Source organism: Dendropsophus ebraccatus, chromosome 7, assembly GCF_027789765.1.
Source record: "Dendropsophus ebraccatus isolate aDenEbr1 chromosome 7, aDenEbr1.pat, whole genome shotgun sequence".
Lineage (NCBI taxonomy): Eukaryota > Metazoa > Chordata > Amphibia > Anura > Hylidae > Dendropsophus > Dendropsophus ebraccatus.
In genome coordinates, this window is record NC_091460.1 from 39,809,205 (window position 1) to 39,824,275 (window position 15,071).

The 15,071-nt window shown below is 42.8% G+C and overlaps 1 protein-coding gene across 3 annotated transcripts in view; it reads left to right on the forward strand.

The window, feature by feature from the left end:
* Positions 1-848: 848 nt before the first annotated feature.
* AFAP1 (actin filament associated protein 1) overlaps positions 849-15,071 on the forward strand; it is a 91,881-nt gene continuing 77,658 nt past the window's right edge. For 2 of the 3 annotated variants that reach the window (XM_069976403.1, XM_069976404.1), the window contains exon 1: positions 849-942. In XM_069976403.1, the coding sequence (XP_069832504.1) occupies positions 891-942 (52 nt within the window). In that variant the 5' untranslated portion in view covers positions 849-890. Of the gene's footprint in view, positions 943-3,742; positions 3,795-15,071 lie in introns of those variants that run through there. The other variant, XM_069976405.1, reaches the window with a different exon arrangement.

The following is a 15,071-nucleotide window of genomic DNA, read 5'->3' on the forward strand; positions in this document are numbered from 1 at the left end:
TTATATAGGTATGCTGACTATATATTGAACAGGTTATGGCACTATGAAGGTGACGATGAAAAAAATAAGAAAATTAATTAGGGTTAATTAGTCAATATTTATATGGGAGTTTATATGACACCTATCTATAAGTGGCATCTGCCAAAGGTGTATGGTGGAGGTATTCACTGAGGTCCCTGGTATATACCATGGCCAATGTACAAAATAGAAACAGAACAAATTGTAAATATATATATATATACATATATATATATATATATATATATGTACATATATATATATATATATATATATATATATATATATATATATATAATATATCAGTATTACACATCCATATTTGATCCACAGTTTCATACACAAGTTTGAGAGAGGTCTTAAGGGGAAAAAAAGGGACCATTTTTTTATTTCTCTTTTTTTAAGGGAAAATTTTTTGCATGTTACACTGTGCATTAGCTTGGTCGCCATCCATAATAATCCAATGATCATTCAGATTCTATGGCCACCTGCAACCTGGTCATCCTCCCAGTCCACCACAACTCCCCAACTTGTGGCTCTCCAGCTGATGCTGAACCACAATTCCCAGAACCCCCCGAGGCATGCTGGGAGCTGTAGTGTGGCAGCAGCCGCCGGGCCCCTGCAGGTTGGAGCCCCCCTGGGAGCACAGGGGTAGGTGTGAGGGGCAGCTGCCTTTGTGTGGACGCAGCCCCTCTGCCCGGTAGTCACGGACTGTCAGCCTCTCTTCTTTGTTCGTCAGGCCACGCCCCCCGGCCGCAGCGCCCTCCCATTGGCTGGAGGTGACTGGAGGGGACATGCTGGCCGGGCTCTAGCAGTCGGGCTGCAGCTCCTGCCATTGTTACAGCTCCGGGGCCCCGTCCTCGCCGATCACCATGCCCGGGAAGGCTGCCTGCACCGGAGCCGCCATGCAGAGGTCCAGCAGAGGTGAGAGCCCGGCGCATAGGCTGGAGGGCAGGGAGGGGGCCACATAGATGTCCATGTACCGCACTGTATGGATTGTGCCTACAAGGCTATGACTGCTATATCATGTGTTATAGGTATAGTGGTGTTATATAAGGTGTGCTGTATATGGGGACAGGGACATCAGCCGGATCTGTCTCCATTGTATACATATAGGGGTATAGTGACATAGGGGAGCGCACTAGATAGCAGTATGTGTGATATATGTACATAGACACAGGGGTGCACTATATAGCGGTATGTGCATTGTATACATATAGGGGTATAGTGACATAGGGGAGCGCACTAGATAGCAGTATGTGTGATATATGTACATAGACACAGGGGTGCACTATATAGCGGTATGTGCATTGTATACATATAGGGGTATAGTGACATAGGGGAGCGCACTAGATAGCAGTATGTGTGATATATGTACATAGACACAGGGGTGCACTATATAGCGGTATGTGCATTGTATACATATAGGGGTATAGTGACATAGGGGAGCGCACTAGATAGCAGTATGTGTGATATATGTACATAGACACAGGGGTGCACTATATAGCGGTATGTGCATTGTATACATATAGGGGTATAGTGACATAGGGGAGCGCACTAGATAGCAGTATGTGTGATATATGTACATAGACACAGGGGTGCACTATATAGCGGTATGTGCATTGTATACATATAGGGGTATAGTGACATAGGGGAGCGCACTAGATAGCAGTATGTGTGATATATGTACATAGACACAGGGGTGCACTATATAGCGGTATGTGCATTGTATACATATAGGGGTATAGTGACATAGGGGAGCGCACTAGATAGCAGTATGTGTGATATATGTACATAGACACAGGGGTGCACTATATAGCGGTATGTGTATTGTATACATATAGGGGTATAGTGACATAGGGGAGCGCACTAGATAGCAGTATGTGTGATATATGTACATAGACACAGGGGTGCACTATATAGCGGTATGTGTATTGTATACATATAGGGGTATAGTGACATAGGGGAGCGCACTAGATAGCAGTATGTGTGATATATGTACATAGACACAGGGGTGCACTATATAGCGGTATGTGTATTGTATACATATAGGGGTATAGTGACATAGGGGAGCGCACTAGATAGCAGTATGTGTGATATATATATATATATACCTAGAAGGGTATATACACACACACAGAGTGCACTGTATAGAGGTCTGTGCATTATATACATATAAGGATGGATAGACACAGGGGTGCACTGTATAGCGGTATGTGTATTGTATATATATATATATATATATATATATATATATATATATATATATATATATAGGGGTATAGTGACATAGGGGAGCGCACTAGATAGCAGTATGTGTGATATATATATATATACCTAGAAGGGTATATACACACACAGAGAGTGCACTGTATAGAGGTCTGTGCATTATATACATATAAGGATGGATAGACACAGGGGTGCACTGTATAGCGGTATGTGCATTATATACGTATAAGGGTATATAGATATAGGGGTGCACTGTATGGCGGTATGTGCATTGTATATATAAGGACACATAAGGAAGAGCACTAGATATCAGTAGGTACAGTGTATAAAACTGTATGGGATGTGTGTACTAGTGTATGGCTTTATCTGTCTGCATTGTATACACATCAGGGTATATATAGGGGATCACACTAGATACTATCTAATATATGCGTGAGATAATATGGGTATTATGGATTGTTGGACTGTACGATTATATGGAGGTGACATGGCTGAATGAGGGCATCCCCCTGGTCTGGGATCAGATGGTGGTGTGGCAGCTCAGAGCTCATTGGGATTCAGAGCAGGTTCTCCCTCGCTGTATACTGTATATAAAGACACAGCTGAGTTGTGATAGAGAATGTCTTCTAGGATCTGCCCTTGATACAATGTGTCAGTGTCTGCAGTGTGTATAAGGATGTGATGTGTGTTTGCATTTCCTGTGCTCTCTATACTGTCCTGTATGACTTGTGCCTGTAGTAAACGCTCCCAGAGCCGCTGCCGCCCACCATGCCACCCTGTCCCTGCATACTTGGCAGCGGCACAGTCAGTGAATTGCATTGCTGGGCTGTGAGTGGTTGTCGGTCTCCTGACAGCCCTGTTTCCTGTGCGGCTGGGATTGGTGGACACTCAGGCTGAGCTCACTCAGACGTATTTCAATTTCTGCCATTGGGAATTTCGTCCTCCTTTTGCAGCGGGAGAAAGTAACTGAATGACTTGTGTCTGGCAGGGAACTGGTTAAATTGATCCGCGCCTCCAATGTCCCCATTGTAATATCATTAGCCGCCTCTCATTTCATGTCTTCCAGCCAGGGTATTGTAGTGTGTGGGGAATCTCATTGCAGTTTGATGAAGTGCTTCATCCTGTTTTCCTTGCAGCCTGCAGTGAATTATTATCCGGGTAGACGTGTTAGAAGCCGCCATGATGTTACGCCATATTCCAAAACTATAATATATCCGGGAAAGCTGGGTGACCTCCAAGATGGTTGTTGTTATAGCTCTTCTAGGGGTTGTTACTCAGTTTTATCAGTCCTGAAGTGAAAATCTTTTTTGTTGTCCTGTCCTAAATCCTGCTTAACTAGGTCCAGTTGTCATTCAGGACTCTTGGAAAGCTGGGTGTCATCCAATATGGTTGATATCACAGCTCCCCTAGGGGTTGTCACTTAGTTATATTAGTCCCAAAGTCTTCTTATCCAGCCCTAAAGCTGCATAACTAGGCTCATTTGTCTTTCAGGATTCTTGGAAAGCTGGGCAACTTTCAATATGGTCACCATTACAGCCGCCATAGAGGTTGGCACTCAGTTTTATCAGTCCGGGAGTGAAAATCTGTCTTGTCATTGAGTCCTAAATCCTGCATAAACTAGGCCTGTCTTTCAGGAGTCTTGTAAAGCTGGGTGTCATTACAGCTCCAATGAGAGTTGTTGCTCAGTTTTATCAACCCTAAAGTCTTGTTATCAAATTCTAAATCATGTATAACTAGGCCCATTTGTCATTCAGGACTCTTGGAAAGCTGTGTGTTAGCAAATACAGCTGGGCTATGGCCATTGCCCTGTGTAATGGGAAACCTAGCTATGGCCTGGTGAAGGGGGTGCAGCTGGCCTGAACACTCAGAGCTTGCTCCCCTGATCTCATACTTGCTGTCTGAATCAATGGAAAGGCAGCACAACATGACAGTGCTACATCCATCTGTGTATACATATAGGGGTATATAAACATAAGGGGATGCACTAGGTAGCAGTATGTGCGTTATATTAAAGGCACTGTATGGAATATGTATACTAGTGCTTGGATATATCTGTGTGCATTGTATACATATATCTATGCTACCAGCCATAGTTTATTATTTGAAAGTATAGGCACTATGGGGGAAATTTATCAAACATGGTGTAAAGTGACACTGTCTCAGTTACCCCTAGCAACCAATCAGATTCCACCTTTCATTTTCCAAAGAGTCTGTTAGGAATGAAAGGTGGAATCTGATTGGTTGCTAGGGGCAACTGAGCCAGTTTCACTTTACACCATGTTTGATAAATCTCTCACTAAATTCAGACCTTTGTTTCTCATCATGGACAATCCCTTGAAGTTCTCATATATTTAGTGACTGTTGTTGTGCCCCAGTAGTCAGGACGGTTATCTCCCTTGTCATCATCGCTCTTTTGTCTGAATTATTGCCAAGTTTATAGTTTTCCCTTTATTTCTGAGGAAGCCAAGTAATATTCCTGTTAGGAGGGAATAAGTAATTCATAGGCCATTCAGGAAGGGCCATTATTCTCTCAGAAACATATGTCATCCCTAGGGCTCAGCGAGAGGACAATAAACGCCATTGGGGTGGGGGGGGGGGTCGCTCTTGTCTATGAAATATTTAGTGTTTTGTCTCATGTAAATAAGCCAATTACCGTACGTTATATGTAAATAATCAGGAAGCTCTGGTTACTGTGATTCTTGGGAAGGCTGGGTGACAGCCAACATGGCCGCCTTCATGGCTCCCAGCCAAAGCAAAGCCTCTTATTGATGTAGTGGTACATCCCTGCTTCTATTTTTATAAAGGAACATTGCTGCTATTCAGGGGTCTAGGAAAGCTAATGGTGCTAATCCCTATAGTCATCACAGGCTATAAAACATTACTAAAATCAGGGGATTAGCACTAGTGAATCTGCATGTAAACATGGAGCCATATGGAAGAACAGATTGGCCTCATAGCAGGCTATGGGATCTGTAATATGTGAACCTGTCCCGTGCCCATGGTTGCATATTGGGAGTATCCCTGAGTAATTGACCATATTGGCTCCCCTTTTTATCCATAGACAGTCCCTGGCCTGGATTATGGTACTGATGCTTACACTTGTAAATGCACATTAGCCAACTATAACGGGTATGGGGGCCTCCTGACTTTGCCCTGAAGACAAGTGTCAGGGGAGAGATGGATTTGCAACAAAATTTACATGTAACACATGCAGATCATGCAGAAAATGTATCTTCAAATCAACTGGTGCAAGAAAGTGCCAGAGCTTTGTAATTTACTTATATTAAAAATATCAAGTCTTCCAGTACTTATCCGCTGCTGTATATACTGTAGGATGAGGTATTCTTTCCAGCCTTTGGAGCAGGAGAGGTTTTCTATGGGGATTTGCTGCTGCTCTGGACAGTTCCTGACATGGACAGAGGTGGCAGCAGAGAGCACTGTGTCAGACTGGAAAGAATACACCACTGATAAGTTGATAAGTACTGGAAGACTTGCGAATTTTTATTAGAAGTAAATTACAAATCTCTGGCACTTCATGCCAACAGTTGGTTAAAAAGAAATGTATTTTGGTGAACTACCCCTTTAATTTGAACCTGGTCAAAAGCTGATCACACACTGTCAGTCATTCAGCCGAAAAAACAGGAGTAAGCTGCTGCTAGACACGTTTCAGAAGCTTGTCTCCCTAATAACTGAAGTATTAGGCATATTAAAGTCCAATAGGCCGACTCTTCTCTGCCACAAGAGAGGGGTCACCCCCTCTTCCATATTCAGTAGGAAGTCTGCCCAGATTTGGTTGACTTTGGTTGTTGCAGATAGACACGCGGATGAAACCACGTCCATGCGATGGCTGCATGATTATGTTGGTAATGCATCAGGTGACCGCTGCATGCAGATGTTTTCTTCCGTAGTATTATAGTCCACATCCAAGCTTAGAGATATCCAGAAACAGCGCCACTCTTGTGTTCAGTTTTGGTGTGGTTTTCCAGCTTAGTTCAATTGACGCAAATGGAGGTGAATTGTAATTCCACACACAACCTGAGGACAGGGGTGGGGCTGTTTTTGCTTTTGCTTTTCAAATTCCTGTTCTTGTTTCCCTACATTTCTACAAGGGGTCCTTTCTGTAACTTGATGATACTAAAGCTAATATGTGCTGTGCAAAAGCTGAAAAGGAGTTATCCTTTAACCGAGAAGAGAAAACACCTGCCTGAGGGCATAAGCAGGGGCTGAGAAACAATGCAGAATGTTATTACGGCTGTCTGCAAGGCATGATAAACATCTTAATCCAAAAATGTGCATGGCCCTGAGTCAGCCCAGGAGCCCGCCTGCTGCACTGCCCTTACAATGAGACATTGTACAGACTGTGTTGTAGCACTGGGAGCCTGGTGTTAAAGGGGCATGAACCACTTCCAGATCCTAGTTAATGTTGTTGGGCCAGAGAGCCTATTTGGGGCGTGTACATTTTTACAATAATAAACTGTAATTTGCAAAGCTGGAAAGAGCCTTGACTTATATTTTTTGCATAGAGTATGAGCCATTGATCTTATGCCGTTTCCAATGGAATCTCCTGATACAGTAAGAAGAGGAAGAGTGACAGCATGCCCTGTTGTGGTGTAAGAAGCTGCTCATCAGTTTCCGTTCATTGAACACAAAAGACAGACAGACCCTAATCTTGTAAGACCCCCATCATTAAAGGAAACTTTCAGCTGTCAGTCATCCAGACACTCGAATCACATATCCTCTCCATTGCCTTTGTTTGATATTTCGGCTCATGGATCTTCTTGGCACATTATGTATTCCTCCCAGTTCTAATACCCCCCCCCCCATTGTGTGATAGGTCATTACAGTAATGGTGTTTATTGTGAAAACATCTGCAGATGTTCCTCTCTGTAACTTAACATTCACTAAAAGCAAAAAGGGGTGTGAAAAATACCTGTTCTGAGATACATAAGAGAGAAAAGGTTCGCATAAAAAGGAGCAAATTGGGTCCCCTTTATAGTTCTTGGTTTTCTATCCAGAATAGAAGGGTCTGGTGTAACCCATTACATGGATATTTCCTATACCCTTGCTTGCTAGAGCTTCTGTAGACGGACGTGCTGCAGTGCTACTTGCCATTATATAGCAATAGAGAGCCATATGGTAGCCACATGGTCTGGCTTTATGGTATGTCAACTCACGGGAGCGGATTGATTTTAGGCTCACCAGTTTTAGTAGCATATTGCCGTATCTTGTACATGCACCCTTGTCTTGCAAATTTGCTCTTCTCCAGAAGGAACAAAACTGTCATGTAAGGTGGCGCTAGAGAGCAGTTGTTTTGCTTTGAAGGAGAACTAATTTGCATCCTTTTTTACCCAGAGAGCATTGCCTGGCCTGTTAGACATCTTACACCAGCTAGTGGTCTCCACAGGAAGAAACAGTACTTTTTGCAGTAATGAGCCATGGCCTCTTACATATGTGATGAAGTAAGCCAGTACATGTGGCTCTAGCAAGGCATACGGAAAGTGTATATGTTATTGTTGCTCACCAGCGATGTCCCGGGGATTGTTGTCTACATAATTTATAGTAATGTAACTAGATATGACTTGTACATGGGGGTAATGACCCTTTATGATAACATTCAATTAAACTTGTTTTCTAAAAATACACACACATTGTAAAAGCACAGGAAATGTATAACATATAGGCTACAGTCTCCCCCACACTAGAAGTAGTCTTGGGCTGTATAGATTTTACGTTGCGTGACTTCACATTAGAAAAGGCGTTTAGCGAACAAATCTCCAGACCCGATCTCAATATATTCCAAGACTTTGAAATCTTATAGCGTTTTATTCTTCCTGGAGAAAATCAATTTGTAATCGACATTTTCCCTGGGTTCTTTAATGTCCTATAACCCTGCGACATCACTTTTTGGAGGACTACTGTGTCCTGGCGCCCTGTCCGAGCTTTGTCGGGAAACATTGGAGGGCTGGAGGTTTAGTACCAGTCACTGACCCATTTGGATCTTTCTAGCTCAGAGGGTCGGATCACCTTGTTTACTTTTTTATGCACTTTGGTGAATGAAACAGCAACCAGTAGCCATAAGATATTCTGGTTTTGATAATATCTAGTCATGTTCCTCCTTTCTTCCTTCTGGAGGTGAGTTTTTTTGCATATTTATGTTATGCACATGATGGCACCCTCAGCCTTGTGCTGACTACAACGGTCATATAGCTGACAGCTATTTCTCCCGACCACCCTGTACAAATAGCTTTTTCTCCCGACCACCCCGTACAAATGTGCATATGGGACATGGCTTGCTGCCTATGAAGAAAGAGACAAAACCGGATCCTTGTTTCTTCTGACATCTACTGTTGGAGAAAAGAGAGGTGGGAGGTATTTGGGCGCATTTGGGGCACCTCCATACACATTTGGCCAATATTAATCTAATGTGTATGACCAACTTTTAGGGTAGATGCACACAAAGGTGACCAGTTCTCGCACTTGCGCAGGAACAGCAACCTGGGGCTGTATGGGCTCTGTTATTGTGCAAGATCTAGGGAGGGAGATGTGGTTACTTATACGTAGATGAATATGGATAAGTAGGAGGCCAGGTACAAGTGGGTAGGACAGTGCATGGAGGGGTTGAGGAAAACACCCAGTGCACCAAGCAGACTAATTTACATATAGGCTTCAGGTCAAAATACTCAAAAACTGGGCCACGGAGGGAAAGAAGAAGAGTCGTGCCCAAATCAGCAGCGCTGCCGCCATAGGTACATATCAGCAGGTTTGTATGTACAAACCTCTCTTTATTTAGGAATCCAATAGGATATGGATGACGATAGACCTGTTCTCTCAAGATGACTATAAACATTAGATGGGTTTCCGACATTAATGTTCTTTGTTCCCTACACCAAATGACCAAAGAGGAAGCATATGTGCACCTTTAATTGAGAAAAGACGGGTTTGTATTAAATCTCCTGGCTAAAATTGTCCTTGTTTTTCTTTTTGATTATTGTAAGAAAGGATGGAGGGCCACCCGGGACATCTCAATGATTGTTTTCCTTGACTTCACAAGTGCGGAGCTGGCATTTTGGATAGCTGGTAGCGATTCTCTGAGCCACCACGATGGTCAGTATCAGGAGATTTTACTCATACTTCATATGGGGCAAGACAGCCAAAAACCTGTATGGTTTACCACACTGCCCAGAATCGCATCCTTTGGGAGTTTTAGGGCCACAATGTCTTTCAGGTTGATTTTCTTTTTAAAGGATTACCTGTCCACATAAAAGTAAGGCGTAGCGCTGAGGAAAGCAGATATACTCAGGACAGACACACTTACTTTCTACTACGACCTATCATTTTGGTCTTCCTAATTGAAGGTGCTCAAAAACCAGCTACAACCCTTCATTACTTTGTCCTTTAAAAGAAAAAAGTACATTTCCTAGGTTTTATAATTACTTTTATATGACTATCCTCCTCCTCTTAATTTGTAATAATGACGTTGTGTTCTAAAGGATTTCCCCTACTCCTATGTACACTCCCTGAATTCCATTACTATATATATATATATATATATATATATATATATATATGCAGAACATTGATGGGTAGTAACAACCTGACCATATGGTTCTCTTAGAGCAGCTCCAGCTGTTGGGAAACCACAACTCATATCATGCTTGAGCAGCCAAAGCTTTAACATGATGGGAATTGTAGTTTTGAACAGCTGGATGGCCACATAACTCTATGAAACTTTTAATATAGATCTATAGTATGTTAGTAGAATTCCTATATTCCGCAAGAACTGCTTTACATGGCCGAGGTGTAAAATAGGGAATCTCTGCATGGAATAAATGAGTAGTATAAGCACACTACCCTCTTGTACAACTTTGGAAATTCATGTCCGTGCATATTCAGTGCTGCTGTTCTGCTCTGCGGGATCAGATTACACATGGAATCAATGAGAATAAAGCTTCTTTATTCTAAATTCCAAGATCTATTGGAAACATGATCAGCAAACTAGCAGACAGACAGCTGGGACTAGATTCTGCAATGTATCAGTATCTAACCCAATGTATCTAACCCAATATAAGCCAATATCAGCCGACTGCAGCAGAACTGAAAGCTATTGTGCTCTATTGGTAATATTAAGGTCTGTGCACATGGCCAACACTCATGCATGGACCCTATACAGCAGCATACAGCGTCCCAATGGGTCCCTATTAGAGAGTTGTAAGCCCCGTGTCATTACCAGGCATGACAAAACCCAGTCACCATGTCAAATTCAAGTTCATCATCAGTTTTGCCCTCTGCATTCAGGGGTTAGAGACTTTCACTGTTGGATCCTGTTATTGATGCTGGGGTAGGCCCTTGCACTTCTGAGATGCATGATGGTCCAAGGGGAGAGCTAGGCTTGCTATAAACCTTAGTTTCTTCTTGACTTTCCCATGCGCATGCACTTTTGGCTCGGACGTCCATTCATTTGTGCTTAATGGGGGGAGCAGGGACACTTCTGGAGGTGGTTTATGTCCCCAGAAAACGTATAGCCAATGTTAAAATCAGGCCAATCCAAAACTTCTGAATTTTGGTGTGATTTACTGGCCATATAATATTTGTGGTTGCCTCCTGATATCTGCCATTGGGGGAGAGAATGGCCTAGCATATTGAATAGTATTTATACAAGATACAGTATGAGTACCCTATTGCGGGTCTATACTACATTGATCCGTATTGGTGTAGCAATCTGTCTAGATCCATTTGCCAGTGCCGACTGGCAACTGCAGCGGAGGCTCCAGCGGAGTGTTGCTCCTTTATTTTATTCTTTACGTCAAAAGACCATAGCTGTTTTTTTTTTTTTTTTTTTAAATTTCTGATATTTTTGCATTTAAGACACATTCCTTTTGTCCAAGTGACAAAGAGAATTGGTAGAGTTTGTTCAGAAGTAAGCAATTATGCTGAGCTGGGAATTCCACAAGGAATTAGTTCTGGGTTACGTCACCATACACACACACATATTTGGAAAAGGATCATCTTTCATCATGCCTGACAGTCGTTCTGCTTCGCGCAGTGATAATAGAGTCGAAATCTCGAAATAATCTTGTCCGCCGTTCAGGAGTCTAAGAGTCCTAATGTTTTTTTATGTGTTATTTCTATTTTACAGCTTTTCTTATAATCTGTCACATAAGTCCCTTTCTTCATTGTCTTATTGGGCACAAAAATTTAACCCACTTTCAATTATTCTGCCACTAATCTTGGGGGATCCTCCATGCAAGGCCCTCAACTATCAGCCAGAGCTAGTACAAATAATGGCAACCAATACGGATTCACTTCTTCCGTTTGGATGGGTTCCCAAGCAGATTACTCTAGATCAGTGTTTATCAACTCCAGTCCTCACGACCCTCAACAGTTAAGGATTTGCAGATTTCCAATAGAACAACCACAGTTATTTCTAATAAGGAAGACCCTCTTAACTAAAATTAAGGCTAAGCTTAAAGGGGTTATCTAGGGCTACAAAAACATGGCTACTTTCTTTCAGGGACAGCACCACTTGTAGTTGGAGTTGGAGTGAACGGAGCTTACTTGCAAACCACACATGAGCTAAAGGCAAGAGAGGTGCTGTCTTTGTTGCGCTGGATAAGTCCTTTATGGGCCAAATTTCGACCTGTATTAAACAATCGTATAGATGTAAGGGAGGAACCTTGGTTGGGGAAACATCTCTATGAACAAGAATGGGCAGCCACACTGTAAGAAGTCTGCCACTTTGTAAGATAGTACCCATCCTCTGGTGGACCTGGCCCATTGGTAGGTGACATGGTTGACTATATTCTTTGGAATGGCTGGCCTGTAATACTATTTCCCCCATATTGGCCCCTGCAGGAGAAATGTGTGGAGCTGAACCTGTGAAGATCATCTTGTCACCAGGCTAAATACGGATTGTCTACAACTCCTTTAAGGATGTGCAGTGTGCAATTATATCAGCCCAATATGTCATTATAGGACCTCAGAATTCCTGAAAATATCTTGGATTCACAATAGGAACATTGGAAACTGTCCTGTCTTCTCACAGTGGTGACTGGGTTGAAAGAGGTTTTGTCTTCCTGGCTTATAATGTCTCCCTTATTTTCTGCGTTCCCTCCCCTAATTTCTGACTTGGTCCTTCCATAATAATCAGAAAGAAAATGATTTCTAAGCAAAGAGTAAAGTGACCTGTGGTTGCCGATACCACATCTGTAGAAGGTTTAGGAACCTCAGGAAGTTATTTTATCGGAGGCTCTCGCATAAGGAACCTGTGATTATGACATATAAATAGTATGGACGGCAGATCGGCAGAGAAGAGTAGTATTTATACTGGGGTGAGGAGAACACAATGAGACTAAAATAGCCAGAATTGTATTGTGAAGCTGGTAGAAAATAGAAATGTCGGAATACGTTTGTGCGTGTTGTCCTCAGTGAGTGGAGGAGAATAATTAATTACCAGATTCCATTGGCTACAGCTTATCTGCCACAGGAACCAAGGATTAAGCATGTTGATATGACCATAAAGACTACATAGCTGTTGGCCAAATGCATTGTTCAACCTAGAGCATGAGTCTCCAAACTGCGGCCCTCCAGCTATTACAAAACCGGAGATAGAATGGCGCCCTACACGGGAACCGGGAATCGAAAAACGGACGGCACCGTTCTATCTCTGTGTCAGATTAAAGAGGATGTACCTGGTGGTACATCCTCTTTAAGCTGTCTGGGCATGATGGGAATTGTGGTTTTGCAACAGCTGGAGGGCTGCAGTTTGGAGACTCATGCTCTAGGTTGAACAATGCCCGGGACCCGTGGATATCCCTGTGTCAGATTAAAGAGGATGTACCTGGTGGTACATCCTCTTTAAGCTTTGGATTTGGCTGTCCAGGCATGATGGGAAATGTGGTATTGCAACAGCTGGAGGTGCCGCAGTTTGGAGACCCATGGCCTAAAGCTATCTCTTCTGGACCCTCCAGAGGTGCTGTGCTTTAATCGTTCAAGCATCCATATATTCTTAAAGGGGAGATGAAAAAAAGCAGCCACCAGACATGACTAGTGGTGGTTTATCTTCCCAGGAACAAAAAGAACGAGCATGTTGAAATCCAACTGCTTGGTCTTTGTCGCCCACATGTCTGATGTTGAGGAATATTCAGTGGTTGGTTGGGCCCCCAAAAAATGCCAGAATAATATAGTAGGATATTTATGGCCAGCTTTAGTTAAAAGGCCCCGGTACACAGAAGACAGCTGATCCTGCCCAAAACAGCAGGTTTGGCAAGCTTTTTCAAATATGGATAGCCAGCTTTAGTTATTTTGGAGTTGACCATTGGAGGAATCTTAAGGTGCCCATAAACTTACTACAGTTGAGCTGGCAGGTTCGGCTGACAGTGTATGGTGTATTTGGTGAGAGTTTTCTAGGCATATTCTGTGACCTTTGCAAAAGTCTGTGTTGGGGGGGGGGACTGTGACAGTCACCTGTTGTCAATGGCCTGATACCATCTCCTTTATATTGTGTTATCACCTTTCACTGTAATGCTGCTTGTGATAGGGAACACACAGCTGAATAGTAATCTTTACAGAACAGGCTTATTATTAGGCTTAGTGGCCAAAATGAAATCGGCAGTACTTCAGGATAGTAAATTAAGAAATTTTCCAAAAATTCTTTAAAAATATGTTTTACGTAGCAATTTCGACACTTCAAAGACTCCACACATTCCCATGCTACAATCATAGTGTTATTAACGTTAATAAGCTCTGTCCTTCTAGATGTGTGCTGTTGGAGTCATGTGTAGACAGTGGTTATGCATGTGACTGGTGAATCCGTATCAAATCATTGTGCTGTGTATACAATACAAGGGATGACAAGATGTGCAGTAAAAGGAACAGCTGCCCCCTGGCAATGTTGGGATAAGAGTCATGGGTTATTTGGGAGGCAGCTGCAAACACAACACTGTGTAGGAGGAGCTGAAAGACGATTTATCTTGGAATGTCACTGCTCTCTTTGTGATGTTTTTGTATGGTAGAGCTGCCATTTGTACGGGCCAAATCAGATGATCTCATATTCCGGCTATGAAGATTATGCTATCTCAGTTCTGCTTTGTTACAAACTTACAGACTCTCTAATTGTGGCATGCCGTTGGAGGATCAGTCTTTCCCCCCTTATTTTTGTACAAGTTTGCCAAAAAGTTTTTTGTTAATTCCCCCCCCCCCTTTTTTTTTTCGCCTGACACATTTTACATGGTTTGTGAGACATGTTACTGAATGTCTATCGTTCCTCTGAACATCGAATATTGGATACTATTTACACCTAGACGACTACCCCTGATCCTTATTATGGGTGAGCGTAACTCAAGCATGCTCAAATCCAGTTGTTGGGCATTTGAATACCGGTGGCTGAAGAAGTTGGATGTAGTCCTAGGGAGTCTGGGAAAACATAGACACAGCCTGTGGCCGTAGAGTCTGTCTTCTAGAGTTTCCACTCTTGAAGGCATCAGTATTAAAATGGATATCCAGGCCTTAAAATTGATGGCCTAGATCAGACTCACCGCTTTGGAGCCTCTATCAGAGAGTAGTCCATTCAGTACTGATATTAGTTGTGCACTCTGTTTAAAGCTGGCCATACACCTTCAATAATTTTCTAACGAATGATCGGCCAGCTTTAAGTTATCTCTCTTATCGTTCCCCTGTCCTCACCACACACAGGAACGTTTGGCACGGCCAAGCATTCCTGTGTTCCCTTTGAGGAGGGGAGGAGCTAGAGAGGTCTCACTGCGGCTTATCTATCCAAGAACAAAGAGGGCAGGCAGTGAATTTCCATCCTGCCTGACCTCTATCTC